Below are 16,878 nucleotides of genomic sequence, written 5' to 3' on the forward strand. Positions count from 1 at the left end.
CCAAATCCTTCAGGGCTTGCTGCTCCCCTTGCCGTGCCGGCAGGGAGAGAGATGCTGGTTTAATAAAGCCGGCTGCAGCCAAAGCAGTCGGCGCTTGGCTTCGCGCTTCCGTCAGTCCCATATTTCCACCTAAGGAATTTGGGTTTGGGGGTTATTTTCTGCTTGGTCTGATTTTTCAAGTAAGGGAGGACAAAAATTGCATGGGAGAGGAAGAAAGGAAAAAACCAAGAAGGGAAAACCAGTGGTGGGAGTGGATGAAAAGCCCTTTTGGTTGCAGAACTCGAGCAGGGGGGTTGGATTTGGATATAACTTTTTATTGCACTTTGGGGCTTTGTATTTAAGAGCTGTTGGTGCTTTGCAGCCAGGCTGGAGTTTTGTGGCCCGTTTCGAGGGAGCAGGATATAGGGATGTCTGTAGGGATGCTGGATGGCAGGATTTACCGGGATGATGCCAGGTACGTCACACTGCATACCTACTCGCTGGTGCAAACCTGGAGGAGCAGAGCATGGCTCAGGCTCTGCCTTGCCTTCAGCTTGCAGAGGCACTGGGCTTGCCCGCTTGCTCACATGCTCCTGGTCTTTCTGGCCACCCTCCAGGCTCCCAGGGACACGAGTGACACCAGAGGAGCTCTTACCAGTGCTTGCATCAGCCACTACGGTGGCAGTGGAAGTACCAGCGTGGTCTGTGAGAAACGGATTCATTTTCTTCCTGGCTCTGGTGCGCTGATGCAGCTGCTCTTCCACAGGGTTTCTGGAAGTGTTTTTGCAAGTGTTTCTGGAAAAAAAAAAAAAAAAAAAAAAAGAAGGAAAAAACCCTTTGTTTTTCATTTTTCCTTTTGGAATCTTGTCCCCCCTCTCCTCTGTTGTTATCCCTGTGCTGGCTCTGTGCAGCAGCTCGAGTGAAGCCGGGCAGTCAGTGCAAGAAGGGATGTTCCTCTGCCTGGTCCCTGCCCAGGAGATCCTGGTGCTGCAGTGTGAAAGAACAACAACCTGGTTGAACGTGCAAAAAGCCTGGTGCCATGGGCCCTCCGTGCTCGCTAACCACTGCCCTGGGCTCCCTCAGCACCTGAGCGCTTGATGGTTTTATAAACATGTATTACAGCAACGTGTAAATGCCCTGAAAGCTCTTCTGAAATGGGGAGGAGGACCGATTTATGAGCCTGGGAGCAGCATATTCCCAAATAACTCCTGGAGGCAAGAGGGTTGCTTTGTATGGGTGGGTGGCCAGCAGTAGCATCATGCAAGACCAGGCTGTCCTCGCTGTCCAAAGCCCTCGGTGATTTGTAGGCAGTGCTGTGCTTAACAGGAGCACCCGAGTTCTCTTTCATGATGCTTCAAGGAGAACATGAGGATGTTGGGCACCGCAGGGTTGGTGTGTTCCTGAGGAGAGCATCACCAGCGCGTGGGTGGCGTGGTGGGACCCGGAGCCTTCTCTAATGTTTTGGGGTTCATCTCTCTCCCCCAGGCTGGTTCCCCAAGGTGACGCCAGGGTCCCCATAGCCGTCCTCACTTGCGGAGAGCCCATGGCCACCTAGCGCTCCCGGGGACCGCGGGGTCGGCGGGCTGGAGATGGCGGCGCAGAGGATCCGGGCGGCGAACTCGGGCGGCCTGCCGCGCTGCAAGTCGGAGGGGACGCTCATCGACCTCGGCGAGGGCTTCGCCGACACCAGCCTCTGCGACGTCAAAGGTGCGCGAGGACGGACGGGGGCCATGCCCCTCCTCAGTTTGGGGCGTCCTTTCACCCCTGGGGTCTGGGAGGGGGTGGGTTAATTAATAATTAGCAGATGACAGCTGATGGGAACGTTGAGTGCATCCGTGGGTGCAAGGAGAGGCACGACCTGGCACCAAGAGATCCAGCAGCCAAGAGAGGTGACAGCAACAAGGCAGTTTGTTTTCCCCTTCTCCAGAGCTGGGAGCTTGCAGGTTGCTTGAATAATCCTTTTTCTTCCTTTTATCACTTTTTTTTTTTTGGCTGTATTTACCTTACGCAGCATAAAAGCCACGTTCAGGTGAGAAGGAAATTACTGTTCCCCCAGCAGAAATGGATCCTGAGAAATAACTCCAGGTGGACGTTAGCGTTCGCCGAGGATCTTTAAAAATAAACATGCACAAAAGCGATTGCTTTTGCAGGCGTAGCAAGGAGAAACCCGAACATCAAACACTCTTGCTGCAAATTAGACTGGTTTTAATGCAAAAATAGGAATTACTCGTATTCTCCAAGGGGTTTGGTGGTTTTGGCACATCCCTGTTAACCCTGCAGCTGCACCAGCTGTGTGCACAGCTGGAGGGGACGTGGGGATGGCCGCTTGTGCCTCTGATCCGAAGGGATGGGGAGAGGGATAATGCCCCGATCCCACAGACAGCTCTGCCCGCAGCGCTGGGTTTACAGCAGCTTCCTACCAGGGTGGTAAAATAGTTTCAATACAGAGTTTAGATTCTGTTTAACACTGAATAAATGTCCTCACGACTTTGCCTGCCTACTGGCAGAGGAAGAGGATTAACCCTGAGTTGTTTAGGATGTGTGCAAACTCTTCTCTCCTTAAGATTGGATCCCTAGCGTATGCTTAAAGACTTTTCTTGGCTTCTCTGTGTCTTCCCTTGCCTTGTACTTTCCGTGTCTGGGAAGTGCTGCCAGCCTGCAGCTAGTGACTGCAGGGACGCACAGTCTCATCTGCTGTCCCTTCACCTCCAGGATTTTAGGGTCTTTTTGTGTTTATGGAATTCCTCTTTTCCCTCCAGAGAGCTCTCAGACCTCTTGAAGCTGGTGCTGTCCCTGCAGCTCCGTATTGGTGAAAATCCATCTCTCCTTGTTTTCTTAGATCTGTCTAGCGACATAACACATGTTTGCATGTTGACGTGACATCATCTGCAGCTTGTTTCTACTGCTTTTTACAGAAATAGGTCCTAAAAGTGAGAGCAAAAGCAATAAACATGGTGACAGCGTGAGCATCTGTAGGCTTAACCCAGCTATTTTGCTGGTAATTGGGATCCCCTGGCAAAATGACTTTCAGCTGGCGCTGCTGAAAGGGAGATTGGAGATGCTGCTGGGACCACAGCAGTGCTCCAGGAGGGCCACGCTGTGCTTCTTTCTGAGGGTTCAGACTCCACAACCTGCTTTAGAAGTGGAGTTAATTTTTCTTGAGGAGCTCTGAAATATCGGTGCTATCTAAGCGAGGTGAGATGCTGATGTGACGTGAAAAAGTAGGAGTATGACATGCCCTGGGTGGGTACCTTTAGTTATTTCTCGCATTGGAACAGAAGATGTTTCACGTTGCGGGAGAGGGGATATGGCAGAGCGAGAGCACTTCTAACCTGTGGATGTTACCTTGGGTTGTCACGTCACCTCGTTGCAGAAGAGGCATTCATCTGCAGCAGCACCCGTAACTGTTTGCATAATGGTTGTACTGGTGGCCAAAGACTTTGAAATAACGCTGACCAAACTGGGGGGATGGTGGCTGTGTAACCTCTTCACATGTAGTGATTGTTGAGACCTCTCCCCAAATTAACTTCTGGTATTTTAAATGTGAATGTTTAAGGGGGTGCCTGCGGTTCTAGCTTAGATCCCGGCGTGCCAGCTGAAAAGGAGAGCTGGTAAGAAGCAACTCCAGTTCCCTCAGAACTCCCTCCAGTACATCTTCTTGTGCGTGGTTCACCAGGGAGTTGAGCGAGGCGGTGGGATGCTGGTGTCTGGTACAGGAGCAGCTGGATGGGGCTGTGCATCGAGGGGGGTTGTTGCTAAGGCACTTGGCCGCATGGGGAGGATAACAAGTTGCTGCTTCTCCTGTCTCAGTTCCCACTGCTCTCCCCAGCTGCATCGATGCCCGTCCCTTTAGATCTTGAACCCTTTGGGGAAGCGGAATGTGAATGTACCAGATGGATTGAAGGGATAAATTTTGTTTAAAGATTTTTAGAGGGGGAGAAAAACCCAACGTCTGTAGGTTTGAGAGGCTATAAAACTACCGTATTTCACCACTTAAAGTAGGGCAGATTGCTTACCTGAAATAAATGATTGCAGGTAATTTGTGACTCCCTCATGGATTGCTTACAGTGCTGTTTTTCTTCTTGGCTTTGCAGTGCCTTCTCCTAGTGCCTTGCTGGTTGACAATCCCACGTCCTTTGGAAACGCAAAGGAAGTAATAGCAATCAAAGATTACTGTCCGACTAATTTCACCACTTTGAAGTTCTCCAAGGGGGACCACCTTTATGTCTTAGACACATCAGGAGGCGAGTGGTGGTACGCTCACAACACCACGGAAATGGGTTACATCCCTTCCTCCTACGTCCAGCCTGTCAACTACCGCAACTCTTCCTTAACGGACAGTGGGATGATAGACAACCTACTGGAGAGCCCTGACGAGGGTGTCAAGGAGTTAGACCTGCTCGGAGAATGGACTGACACAAAAAGAAACTCTGCAAAAACCTACAATAACAACCCCTTCTTGAACGGAGTCCAGACGAACCCGTTTCTGAATGGGAATTTGCAAACAGTGCCCAGCTTGGACAAAGAGTCCGACTCCAGCGTCGCAGTTGACTTGCTGCTCTTCGACACGGGGGCTCCTACTTCAGCTCTTTCCAGTTCGGCTGCTAATAGCAGCCTGGGTAACATTTTTGATGAGTTTCCCTCCACAAACAGGCTAGATCTGGACCAGCCTGTGAAAAGGGACAATCCCTTCTTCAGAAGTAAACGCTCCTACAGTTTGTCTGAACTGTCCGTTCTTCAAGCCAAGTCGGACGCTACGGTATCGTCGGGTTTCTTCAGCGGTTTGAAATCTCCCACCCCTGAGCAGTTCCAGAGCCGGGAAGATTTTAGGACAGCGTGGCTGAACCACAGGAAGCTGGCTCGGTCTTGCCACGACTTGGATTTGCTTGGTCAAAATCCTGGCTGGGGTCAGACGCAACCGGTGGAGACCAACATTGTCTGCAAGCTGGATAGCTCCGGTGGAGCTGTTCAGCTTCCAGACACCAACATCAGCATCCGTGTGCCAGAAGGCCACGTGTGCCCTGGTGAAACGCAGCAGATCTCCATGAAAGCTATGCTGGATCCACCACTGGAGCTGAACAGTGACAAGTGCAGCACCATCAGCCCAGTCCTGCAGATCAAACTCAGCAATATGGAGGTGAAAACCTTCATTCTTCTGGAGATGAAGGTGTCAGCAGAGGTCAAGAATGACATCATGAGCAAGAGCTTGGTAGGACTGCAGTGCCTGCGGAGTGACATGAAAGAGGGGCCGTACACGCCAATGCAGCTGAGTTACTCGTATGGGGACACGATCCAGGTGCAGCTGGAGAACCTGGAGCCTTGCATGTATATTGCAGCCGTAGCACAGGGGCAGAACATCCTCTACCCGTACACTGTTTGGGATTACATCAGCAAGAAGATCACAGTTGGTGTCTATGGCCCAAAACACATTCACCCTTCCTTTAAAACTGTTGTGGCCATGTTCGGGCACGAATGCGCGCCCAAGACTCTCCTGGTAAACGAGGTCACGAGACAGTCCCACAGCCCAGCTCCTGTTGCCCTCCAGCTCTGGGGTAAGCATCAGTTTGCTCTGTCTCGTCCTCAAGACCTCAAGCTCTGCATGTTCTCCAACATGACCAACTATGAGGTGAAAGCTACCGAGCAAGACAAAATTGTGCGGGGCTTCCAGATGAAGCTGGGCAAGGTCAGCCGCCTTATCTTCCCCATCACGTCCCACGACCCCAACGAGCTCTCAGACTTCACACTAAGGATACAGGTCAAGGATGACAAGGACGCCATATTGACCCAATTCTGCGTCCAGACGCCGCAGCCACCTCCAAAAAGTGCCATCAAACCGACGGGGCAGAGGCGGTTCCTCAAGAAGAACGAGGTCGGGAAGATCATCCTTTCACCTCTGGCCGCCACTGCCAAGTATCCTGTTTTTCAGGACCGGCCAGTGTTGAGCTTGAAGTACGGCAAACTCCTGAAGACTGTGGTGCGGCAAAGCAAGAACCACTATTTGCTGGAGTACAAGAAAGGAGATGTCATAGCCCTCCTCAGTGAGGAGAAGATCAGGTTGAAAGGGCAGCTGTGGACCAAGGAGTGGTACATTGGTTACTACCAGGGAAAAATAGGCCTTGTGCACACCAAAAACGTGCTGGTGGTTGGGAAGGTCAAGCCCAGCTACTTCTCTGGGCCAGATCTCACCACCAGCCTGTTGCTTGAGCAGATTCTGAGGCCTTGCAAGTTCCTGACCTACATCTATGCCTCCGTGAGGACTCTGCTCATGGAGAACCTCAGCAGCTGGCGGTCCTTCGCTGATGCGCTGGGGTACTTGAACTTGCCGCTCACGTTTTTCTGCCGAGCGGAGTTGGACAGCGAGCCGGAGCGAGTGGCCTCCGTCTTGGAGAAGCTGAAGGAAGACTGCAACAACACCGAGAACAAGGAGAGGAAATCTTTCCAGAAGGAGCTGATGACGGTAAGTCCCAGGTCTGACGAGGGCGTCCTAATTTCCTGCTGTGCAGGGTGATGAGTGTGAACAGGAGGTGGAAGTCCGCACAACCAGGTGGAAGTTCAGCCCTGCGGTGGTACGCATTGGTGGGCTCCTGGTTTAGTGGGATCCTGGCCATAAATGAGGGACACGCCGGGTGGAATACCGTAGGGGTGTATGTGAGGGCAGGCAACAGGCTTGCCTTGGAAGGTGGCTACCCACTGAAGCCCCTCAAGATCAAGATGATTGTGGTCTGGGGTTTTCGTAGCCCCCAGCTGGTCCCATCAGCCTTCGATGATGCACGCTTTGAGGAGTGACCCGAGCACTGCTGGTCTCCTCAACCCTGGTGTCAAAGCATTGCATCGTTGAAGGCAATACTGATGGAAAGCTGGTAGATGGGCAAGAAACACAAAAGCTTTCCCTATATGGAGTGGGGTGGGTGAGCCACCTCTCACCTCGCTGACTTGTGCATCACTAGGCGTGTCAGAGCGTGCTGGAGAGGGGCTTTACTGTTGCTGTGAAGAATGATGCAACAACCTCACGTTCCTCTCTAACCACGTTGAGTTCTGTCTGCCCCATCTCTGTTTGAGTGGCCGCTAAACCAGAGGCACCTCTTGAGTTGAGATACTTTGCGTCCAACCATGCGTCGCGTTTGCAAATTGAAATGTCTGGCTTGCTTCTCTCCTAAAAGGCTTTTGGGAGAGCGCAGCCTTCAAGTGTTTCTAGGATGCTGTCAGGAAGTCTCTTATGAGAAACCAACTGACGAGTAGGTGGCCAGGGTGAAGAAGACTAGAGCAGAACGAAGGATTTCATTTCCCAAACTCCCTTGAATAAGAAGGGTGGAGATTTGAGGATTTGAGCATGAGGTGTAAGGCGTTATGAAGAGCTCAGAGCCCTCCGTTACTCATGGAGGTATTTTTCCATGGAGTTCCGGGTGCTTCAGTACTACTTTGAGGCCCGCGGAGCGATGTTTTGGCTTTGACTTTTGGGTGCCAGGTCATGCCACCAACGCTGCTTCTGTTGAGAGGTTCTTCTGACCATCATATGTGGCTGTCTCTCTTCTTTCTGGGGCCACCCAGGATGGGAAGATACCTGCTGTGGTAGCCAAGGCTGGTATCTGGCCTTGTGGTTACCCCAAGGGAGGGTTTGCTACTTTAATCATTGGCCTTGGTGAACAATGGGATGGAATCTGTTCTCCTCTTGCTGGTTCATGCTGTTTGCCTTGCCGCTTTGCTAACCTCTAAGCGTTTCTTTTATCTATTCCTGTCCTGGTTTCGACTGGGACGGAGTTGGTTTTTCTTTTTAGCAGTCAGAGCTCTGTGTTTTGGATTTAGTCTGGGATTTGCTGTGAAAAGAATGTTGATAGCACACTGATGTCGATGGTTGGTGCTGAGACATCCAGGACCTTTCAGCTTCTCGTGTTTTGCCAGTGTGGAGGACCACAACAGGCTGGGGGGAGCATGGCCAGGACAAAGAGCCCACAAGTTCTTCTAACTCATGATTTCAACTTAGATTTAGGATTGAGAGCCAAATTGGCCAAAGGACCGTTCCATGTTGTAGAGATGAGGGTTTACCGGGAAGTTGGAATCTCCCTTCTTGGGGGGGGACTCTCTCCAACTCTTGGGGTTTTCTCTCTCTTTCTGGGTCTCTTGCTCACCTGGGATTGCAGTGTCAGGACTTAATCTATTTCAGGATTGCTTGCCAGGATGGGACAGGCATTGGTCACCAGGTGGTGAGCAGTAACACTGCGCATCACTTGTTTGTATATATTATTATCAAATCTTTTAACATAAATATATATTAAAAATTATTATTATTATTTTATCATTATTATATTATTGTTATTATTAAATTGTTCTTATCTCAATCCATGAGTCTCCTCTTCTCCCCTTTAATTCTCTTCCCCATTCCCTGGGGCAGAGGAGGGTGAATGAGTGGCTTCATCAAGTTTAGTTGCCGGCCAGGTTAAACCACAACAATTCCCTTTGTCTCCAGGAGTCCCAGACAGTCTCTATGTCATGGAAAATCCATGCCAGACCTCAACAGGGAGACGTAAGGAAAGATAAGGCTCTCTCGGATGCTCAGGGAGCAGCTAACTCAAGGGAAGGGCTGTAAGCTGCAGGAAAACATCTTACTCCCCAAGGGATTCCTGGAGTGTAGAGTCCCGGAGCAGGTTTTATTTTGCTTGTTTGAATGGAGACTAATGCCGAGCCTTGGCTCTGTTTCGGGTTCTTTGTGAGTCTGAGCCTGTCGATAAAGGATGAGCTCCCTTCCTGGTGGAAGATGCTGCTGCTTCTAAGTCCCTTGTTGCTGTCAAATCCTCCTTAGTTCACGGAGAAATTAGATTGAGCCTTTTTTTTAATTTAAAAAATAGATGTTTCAGGGGATGACAATGGAGCAATAACATATTTTATTGCATTTAAGTCTGGTGTTGTGTATAACAAACGGAGTCACTTTCTGGTGTCTGCTGGCAAGAAGAACCAGTTGGATTAAGCTCTGATCCGGCTGTTTCATCGTAAAGTTGGTTGTCTCCTCTCGAAGGGACTGGGAAGGGAGGAGTAGTAAGCAGACTTATCTGACTTCAGCGTTGAGTATGAGAATTGCAGTGGCAGAGCCATGCCCCAGCAGCCAAGCATGGAAGAGCCCGGTCGTGATGACTAGTTAATAAATAATCTGCCTTTAATTATTATTTTTCTAATCTAGCACTAGCAGCGGTGTGTGAAGGTAGTTAGGGAATGTTGCTCAGAAGTTAGTCATCACATCAGAAAGAGAAACCTTCCTCTTCCCTCTGACTGCAGGTATCTGCCTTTCTCCTCCCAAAAGACACTGCTTATCCCTGGTGTGTGCAGACCCCAAAGAGCTGCTGGTGGGCTCCAGCAGTCCTCAGTGTCCTGCAGAGCAGAAAATCCATTGCTTGGACCTCGTGCTGGCACGCTCGGAGCATGCCAGCCCGAGGTTGCTCACATCAGACCCCTCTTGCTCCTCCACCCAAAGCCATCTGCTGGCTGATGGTAGTCCCTGTGCTGAATTTGGGTGCAGAGGGAAAGCCTGACTACCATGGTAGGAACAAATCCCCACCACCTATGTAGATCCTGGACATTGCACCCCTAAGGAGCCACGCTGAAGTTGGTGGGGATTTTTTCTGCAGGGCATGGCTTGTCCTTGCATAGCCAAGTTGCTAGCAGCACACAAGGAGGAGTTGCTTGCAGGCTTCCAGCAAGGTCTTTTCCTGCACAACACTTGTAAGTCTTGCCCTGCGTTCCTATCAATTAGTAGAAAGCTGCAGAAATGCCACCGATGCCTTTCAGCTGTCCTGGTGCCAGGCTCCTTGCTCCATGCTTTTATTTTCTAGGGCTGGCAGGAAATCTGCGTTCCCATCTCCAGTGCAGCAGTTGCAGACTCTGTGTTCTTGCTCCCATGCAATTTTGCTCTTGCAAAAAAAAAAACAAAAAAAGTGATGCCTTAAGCATCCTGAGACCCAGCTGGGCATCATGCTCTGGGAAATTGCTCCACAGAGCCTGTGCCTGACTGTGTTGGGTAATATTTAAGATCGTGAGTGTGTAGTGCAGTATTTTGTGTGTGAGGGGTGATTTTGGGGGTGCTGGCAGCCCAAAGAAGTGAGTGAAAGGGATGTTTAATGCCTAAAGCAAGTGTTAATTTTGGGGAGCGCTTGGGCTGAGCCGACTCGTTCGGGCCAAAAACCTGACCTGTATCCTGGAGAAGACAATGGAGACAGGAGCCTGTGCACGAGCATCCCCCTCACCCTGCAGGTCTCACCGGCTAATACTAAATTAACCACTAAATATTACTGCTCTCTGCTTCCTCCACTGATGTTTCCGGGGGGTGACTAATACCTGCTAACACTTGGACCCCCTGAAGTCCTTTCCAATTTAAATGGTATTTAAAAAAAAAAAAATCATTAATTTATGAAGTCCATTTCCATAACAGCTTCCTTCTGGGTCTCGCACCACGCTTGGTGGGCACGTGTGAACTCGGCGACGCTGTCTGCTCCTGGGGCAAAAGAGGAAGGTTTTTACTCCTTTAGCTTGACCAAAGATGGGGAAGAAACAAGACGTGGCCATGCATCTGCAGGTGGTCTTTGAGGTTGCCTCCTCCTTCTGGCTTGGCTTGCTTGCTTGCTTCCAGATGCTGGTTTCCATCAGTAGAGGATGGGAAGTGGGATTCTGCATTTCAAAACTAGGATGCAAATTCAGCCTTCCCCTGGATGCCTTTTAAGTAGAGGTGCTTCTGCGCAGCTTTGAACTGGGATTTGAATATCAAACCACCTCCTTTGCTCACTTGTCTGGTGGAGCCAGCTGGGAGCTGCTCCAAGGTTCATAAATGCTTTGGAGGGCACTGGCGAGGCACAGCCTGGGTCATACCTCGGCGGGGAGCACGACTGGGTACGGAGGGGTGGAGATACAGTGGAGGTAACAGTGGGGGTACTCGGCTATCCGGGGAGGCTTGGCCAAGGCGAGGGAAGAGGATGGAAAGAAATTGTAGAGTAATCCCAGAAGCGCCTGCTGGAGGATTAAGTCTGTTGTGAGTCCTGCTAATCCCAGCCGGGCAGTCAGGGCTCCCAGGAGATCCCCGTGCCCACATGTGTTTCATGTATTTCTGTGACAGAAGGGATGAGTTGTGCGCAGGCCAAAAAAAGCATGTTGCTGTTATTGTTTGTCCTTCCTGCACCCTGTCCCTGCCTGGCTTCAGTGCTGTCCCCATCTCCCATCACCTCTGCCCACTCCCCTGAATTTTCCCCAGCCTGTCATTTGTGTGTTAAGCCTCCCTAGCTCAAATCACTGGGGCAAAGCACAGGAAGTAGGTGTTTCTGTGACTGTCAGTAGGTTTCAGAGTTAACATGCTGTGCTGCAGGGAGCGGTCAGTCTCTTCCAAGGCTGTTTCTTCAAGAGATTGTACAGTTCTCAGTTACGTTGCCTCCCAGCTGCTTTACTTGATGCTTTTTCTTGTTTACATCGAACAGCAGAAGGGACAAGGAACGGGAGAATCCGCCTCCTGCAGCTCTATCCTTCTTAACCCCTGCAGCACAGTTTGCTCCCGGTGGCCTCCTCCGCTACCTTGGACCTGCTCCACCTCTGGCAAGAGAGGCCAGTGGCTCATTTAGGCTGCTTTGCTTAAATACCAGGTTGTTTCGGGGGTTGGCACGCAGGGGATGGAGCCATCTGGAAACGCAGGTTTGAGGACGCTAAGTCTGCCGTTCCTTAGGACCATCTGCGGCCTGCAGAGGAGAGGGTGATGAACCTGGGGGCCGGGTGCTAAGGTATCCTTGCTGGAGAGGAGGTGGTTATGGGACAGGTGTGACATCTAAATGCTTCATAATGCTGGGTTGTGTTGGTTTTTTTTTAAAAAAAAAGCTTTTAAAAATGTATTTTTGTTGCTTAACAAGAGGGTTTATTACTTCTCTCCTAGTACAGGAAACCAGTGTCATCACTTGAGGAGCAAACAAACGCTGGTCTGCAGCTGTAATTAGGTTCGAGCCCAGCATTCAGCTGCAAGTAGATAAGGGAAAAAATCAAGGGTGCACTTGCTTTGCAAATTGCTGGAGTGGTTTCAGATGTTCCCGTCTTCCTTCAACCACTGCCTGTGCAAGGATTTAACCCTCCTTCTGCTCCAGAGCTAAACCAGCTGGGGTCTGGCCCAAACCCCCATGTAAGGAGAGTATGTCAGGACCCACAGCCGCAGAAAACAGGCAGATTCTAGCCATGTGTGGACCATAGCATCCATAATGTCCGTAGTAACCAGCCCCATGCTCTTGTGAAGGTGTGGGTGGAGTTCCTGATGGGGGCTCAGGCACCAGTGTGGTTCCTTGGGTGCTCCTGGTGCTCAGCATCCCTCGGGGACGCTGTCCCTTCCATCCCTGAGCTGTGGTTTGCCTTTATTGAAGTGAGACCTCCTGTTGAAATGCTGAGCCCTTGGTGGTCACCCATCCTGGAGCCACCATCCTGAGTCTGCTGGTGCCACAGCTCCGCATCTGGCCGTGGGAAAACAAGAGGGTACTCGGCAAACTATCACCCAAGGCATAGCCTGGGGTCTGTTTGCTTGGTTTCCATCTTTTTTAAAAGAGGATACCTGTTTTGTGATATAAACCACCTTTCTGTGGCGGTTTGAGGTGGGATTTGGCCAGGGACATCCTAAACCAAGCATGGTCCTGTGGTGCTGCCAGCTAGCCCTTTGCCTGGCTCTCACTGCAGCCCACCTCATTCCCAGGCTGATGTCCAGGTCTCGTCCCAGAACGTTCTGGCTGGCCTGTACCCATCCATCCGTGCTGAAGGACAGTGCTTCTCCAGGCTCAGAGCTGCACAGACCTCCCTGGATTAATTACCTTGATTAAATCCATCTGTTTTTCCCAGCCTCTGGGATGCTTTAAACTGCTTATGGTGGCGCCTGAACATCTTGAGGGGTTGCCTGGAAAATAAGGCTGCGTTGGCCAGCCCGGGATGCGTGCCTCGTTGGGCAGGGGTAGGGTGCTTCGTTCAATCAATGGGATTACTTTTCTGTCGAGCCTGGTGGCCTGATTTCACCAGCTGTTGCTAGAAAGGAGGTGGGGGAGGATTTTTGGGGTGGCTTCTTGAGAGACTTCCCTGCATGGTCCTCTGGCTCACCTGCCTTCTACCACCTGCCTTGACTCTGGTTTGTTTTTTTCCACCCATCCTTCAGGCTTTGCTGAAAATGGACTGCCAGGGTCTGGTCATCAGGCTCATCCAGGACTTCGTGCTGCTGACCACAGCCGTGGAGGTGGCCCAGCGCTGGAGGGAGCTCGCCGAGAAGCTCATCAAAGTCTCCAAGCAGCAGATGGATGCCTACGAGGCGCCGCACCGGGACAAGACGGGGACGGTGGACAGCGAGGTGAGAACGGATGAGTCTTGGTCTCCATGGGGGTGCCCTAGGGTTGCAGATACCTCCAGACTACGTTCTTCTGGAGCACCTTTGGGAGATAAAAGGGATTTGAGTATGCTGGGGAAATTTGAGGGTGCTTTTTCCCAGGAATGAGCTTGTTCTGGGATTTGGAGTGTGTTGGGGATGGCATCACTTGCTCACCAGCCGTCTCTGATGTCCTCTGCCCCATCACCACAGGCCATGTGGAAGCCAGCGTATGACTTCCTCCTCACCTGGAGCAGCCAGATGGGCGACAGTTACCGCGACGTTATCCAGGAGCTGCACACCGGGCTGGACAAGATGAAAAACCCCATCACCAAACGCTGGAAGCATCTCACCGGCACCCTCATCCTCGTCAATTCCTTAGACATGCTGCGGGCAGCTGCCTTCAGCCCACAAGAGCACGAGGATTTTGCCATCTAGCTCCTGCGATGACTTTTTTTTGTGTCCACATCTCGTTTGCTGTTTTGTTTTGTTTTTCCCTGTGGCTTTTTTCCCCCTTTTTTTTAAACAGTTGACTTTAAAAAGAAGCGGAGGTTGCTCTCCTCTGGTTTTAAGAGGCCAAAGTTTGCGAGTTCTCCACAGGGACTGGAAATCAGCAGGAGACATCCCTCCTCAATGGGAGGGCATCCAGAGGGGGATGGCTTTTCATACAGCGTTGGATACCAGTTAAACTATTTCTTACTAAAAAAAAGACTTCAAAGGGGACAAGGGATTGGGGAGGGATCACAAAAGACGTCACAGGGGTTTTTTTAGGCATTTACAAATAAAAGTCTAAATTTTGTAACGAGCAGTAAAGGTTGTAACCACTTTGGGGGGGAAGCTGTGGCTGTTTTTTAACGTTGTAGAAACCACTTTTAAATTATCGCTTTGGAGACGAACGTGGGTCATGTCAATAACGTGTTTTAAGAAGCAGCAGAAGGTGCCCTCCCCCACCGCCAGGTCAGGCTTCGGCAGACTCCCTGATGGGACTGTAAAGCACCATATGAACTCGGGATGTCCTCAGCCCAGCAAGCACCTTACACCAAAAAGGAGCTTTTTTTTTTTTTTCTTTTTCGACCCGTTTGGTTGATTATTTTTGGTTTATTTTCATGTCTCTGCAAACACACATTTTCTCGTTTGCGGACAGGGAGATACTTGTTGCCTGTTTTCAGGTGCACAGGTACCATTTTTGTACCAGGAGAAGCGGCTGCTGCCCGTTACCCTTCATCCCACCCGGGTGCTGCAGGACATCTGGAAGAAGCTGGAAGTTTAGGGTTCAGCAGAAACCTCCTTAAGAGATGGACCAGGAGGATGAGGAGAGCTGCTTACCTGCTATGGCAGCAGTCTCTCCAGATGCTCCTGCTCTGGGGAAGGTGGCCGGAAAAGGGGAGGGAATTGTTGCCATCCATATATCCCTTTACACACACCAAAAAAAAAAAAAAAAAAAAAAGAAAAGAGACAATGTTCCTCCTAAGTTGAAATAGAAGCTCAGTGGAGATGCTCCAGGTGTGTTATGTGACTTAACGCTCAATGTCATTGATTCCAAAGGGCTTCGAACGGGACTCTTCAAGGCTCCTGAAGTCCAGTTTAATTTCTATATAGTCATTGCTATAAACCTGGTGCCATCAAGCTAAATATTTGTGGCACTGAGTGCCCATATTTTCGCTCATTTGCTGTATAACCAAGTCTTTTAAATGACCTCTCCTCTCTTCCTTCTCCTCCTCAGCTTTCAAATGTTTTACATAGGAGAGAAAAATTTTTGCACAGAAAGGTTATTTTAAGTGCAAAGTCTCTTTCTGCTGTCACGGAAAGGTTAGTTGTGAAAGGATTATTTTCTCCCAGGTTAATCCAAAAAAAAAAAAAAAAAAAAAAAAATGGGAAGGGCAGCTTGGCAGATCATACTGGCACAGTAGGCTTGGGAGGGAATGGTCTCCTTTCCTCTTCCCAAAATCACGTCCCCAGAAACGATCGCTCTCGCCAGACTCCACAAGAAGTAAAATAGCACCTTAAATTTCTCCTCAGGGGCTTTAAGGAGTTTCCTATGCAACTTCACGTCATAGTGCAGAGAGAGGGTCTGTCGGCAGCCGGGCGCCCTGCGCGTCCCCTCTCTCCTTCCCCAAGGCACCCTGACGGCACATTTCCCACGCACGGGCAAAAACCTCCGTTGCAATCAGGAGTAACTCTTGCCAGAGCGTGCGTGCAGGCAGAGGGACAGCTTTCTCCTGGGCTTTTCCCAAATCTTGGCTTTCACCCATCTCCGAGGCAGCGTGTGGGGTAGGAGAGGTTGATCCTGTGCAGGGTCCGGGGCTCTGCGGCACGGCTGCGCTGGGGATCCCGAGGGTGCCAGCAGCAGGCAAGGGCAGGATTTTGAGCCTCCTGTGTTTCAGGGATGTCCCTGAACAATTTCAGCATTTTTTTTTTTTTTTTTTTTTACCCTCTCCCTTGGTTTTTCTATCTACCTCAGGTACTCCGTATACCCAGCTTAACATTTCAGCAGCAGCCTAAAACAACGCCGCGCTCAGCTCGTCGGCGGCGCGTCCCCTCCCTGCGGGAGCACGGCTGGTGCGTTCCGGGACCCGCGGGGTGACCGCTGCATTCATTTGTCCCAGTCCTCAGTCTGAAATCCAGTCCTTCCTCACGTGCCAGGACCGGGTGTATGTCCTTTGGATGCCTTCTGCCCACTAAACGTCAAGCCCTTCTCCAAAACCCTGTCTGGGCTTTGCATAACCACCCTCCGTGCAGTAACTGGTTGTTGTACTTAACTGTTTAATGTTGCTTTTTTTTTTTTTCCTTTCTTTTTTTAAAGAAAAAAATTTTTTGAAAAAAAAATATTCCGATTAAAGCTGTTACTTATTCCAGTGCTCCTGCGTAGACATTATCTGCTGTTGTCTCTTCATCTCAAAGCAACTTGGGATTATTTTAGTGGGTTTTCCACCACGTGAATGACGTGTTTCTTGCAGCGCATTTCCACACCTGGAGCCAGCAGCGCTCTGGGGGCTGATCTCCATCCAATCCTCCTTCCTCTGTGCCTTTCCATCCTGCCTTCTTCGGGGGAAAGCCACTGGAAACTTCTCTGGCCTCCCAAGGTGCTGCTTACGCCCAAGCACTAGGTAAGAAACTTTGTCAAGCGGGAAGAGATTTGGTTGCAGGATTTGTTTTGGCATGGAGATGTTTTTCTGGCTGTTGTCTGAGTGGAGAAAAAAAAAAATCCTTGTATTTAGCTGAGATGGTTGTGGTGCTCCCGGTACGAACGGTTCAGATTTCAAACCATGAAAGTGAAATATTCAGATATTTGGCTGTGGCTTGTTTTCCGAGGGTGAAGAGGAGACGCGATGGTTTGATTGCATCTTCGGTAGACGCATCTTGTGGTCTGGCAGGCGAATGCACCTCTGGGCTGCTGAGCCAGGACCGGCACGTCTCGGGGGTGGCGAAGAGGATGGTCGCACGCAAGGATGTGCTTGGACCTTGCCTGGCACCCGGTGCTCCATCCATGCCTGGATGGTGTTCCTGTCTCCTGTCCTGAGTGGCTCAGGCCCTTCTTCCGAGGAGGATGA

At 50.5% G+C, this 16,878-nt stretch overlaps 1 protein-coding gene across 1 annotated transcript; it reads left to right on the forward strand.

Annotated features, from left to right (window-relative positions):
• Nucleotides 1-1,568: 1,568 nt before the first annotated feature.
• On the forward strand, nucleotides 1,569-13,765 carry SH3BP4 (SH3 domain binding protein 4). Its single transcript, XM_086616047.1, has 4 exons — nucleotides 1,569-1,686; nucleotides 4,074-6,436; nucleotides 13,124-13,312; nucleotides 13,541-13,765. The coding sequence occupies exons 1-4, from the start codon at nucleotides 1,569-1,571 to the stop codon at nucleotides 13,763-13,765; spliced, it is 2,895 nt and encodes a 964-aa protein (XP_086472173.1).
• Nucleotides 13,766-16,878: the final 3,113 nt, after the last annotated feature.

This window comes from Tauraco erythrolophus, chromosome 8, assembly GCF_009769465.1.
Source record: "Tauraco erythrolophus isolate bTauEry1 chromosome 8, bTauEry1.pri, whole genome shotgun sequence".
Lineage (NCBI taxonomy): Eukaryota > Metazoa > Chordata > Aves > Musophagiformes > Musophagidae > Tauraco > Tauraco erythrolophus.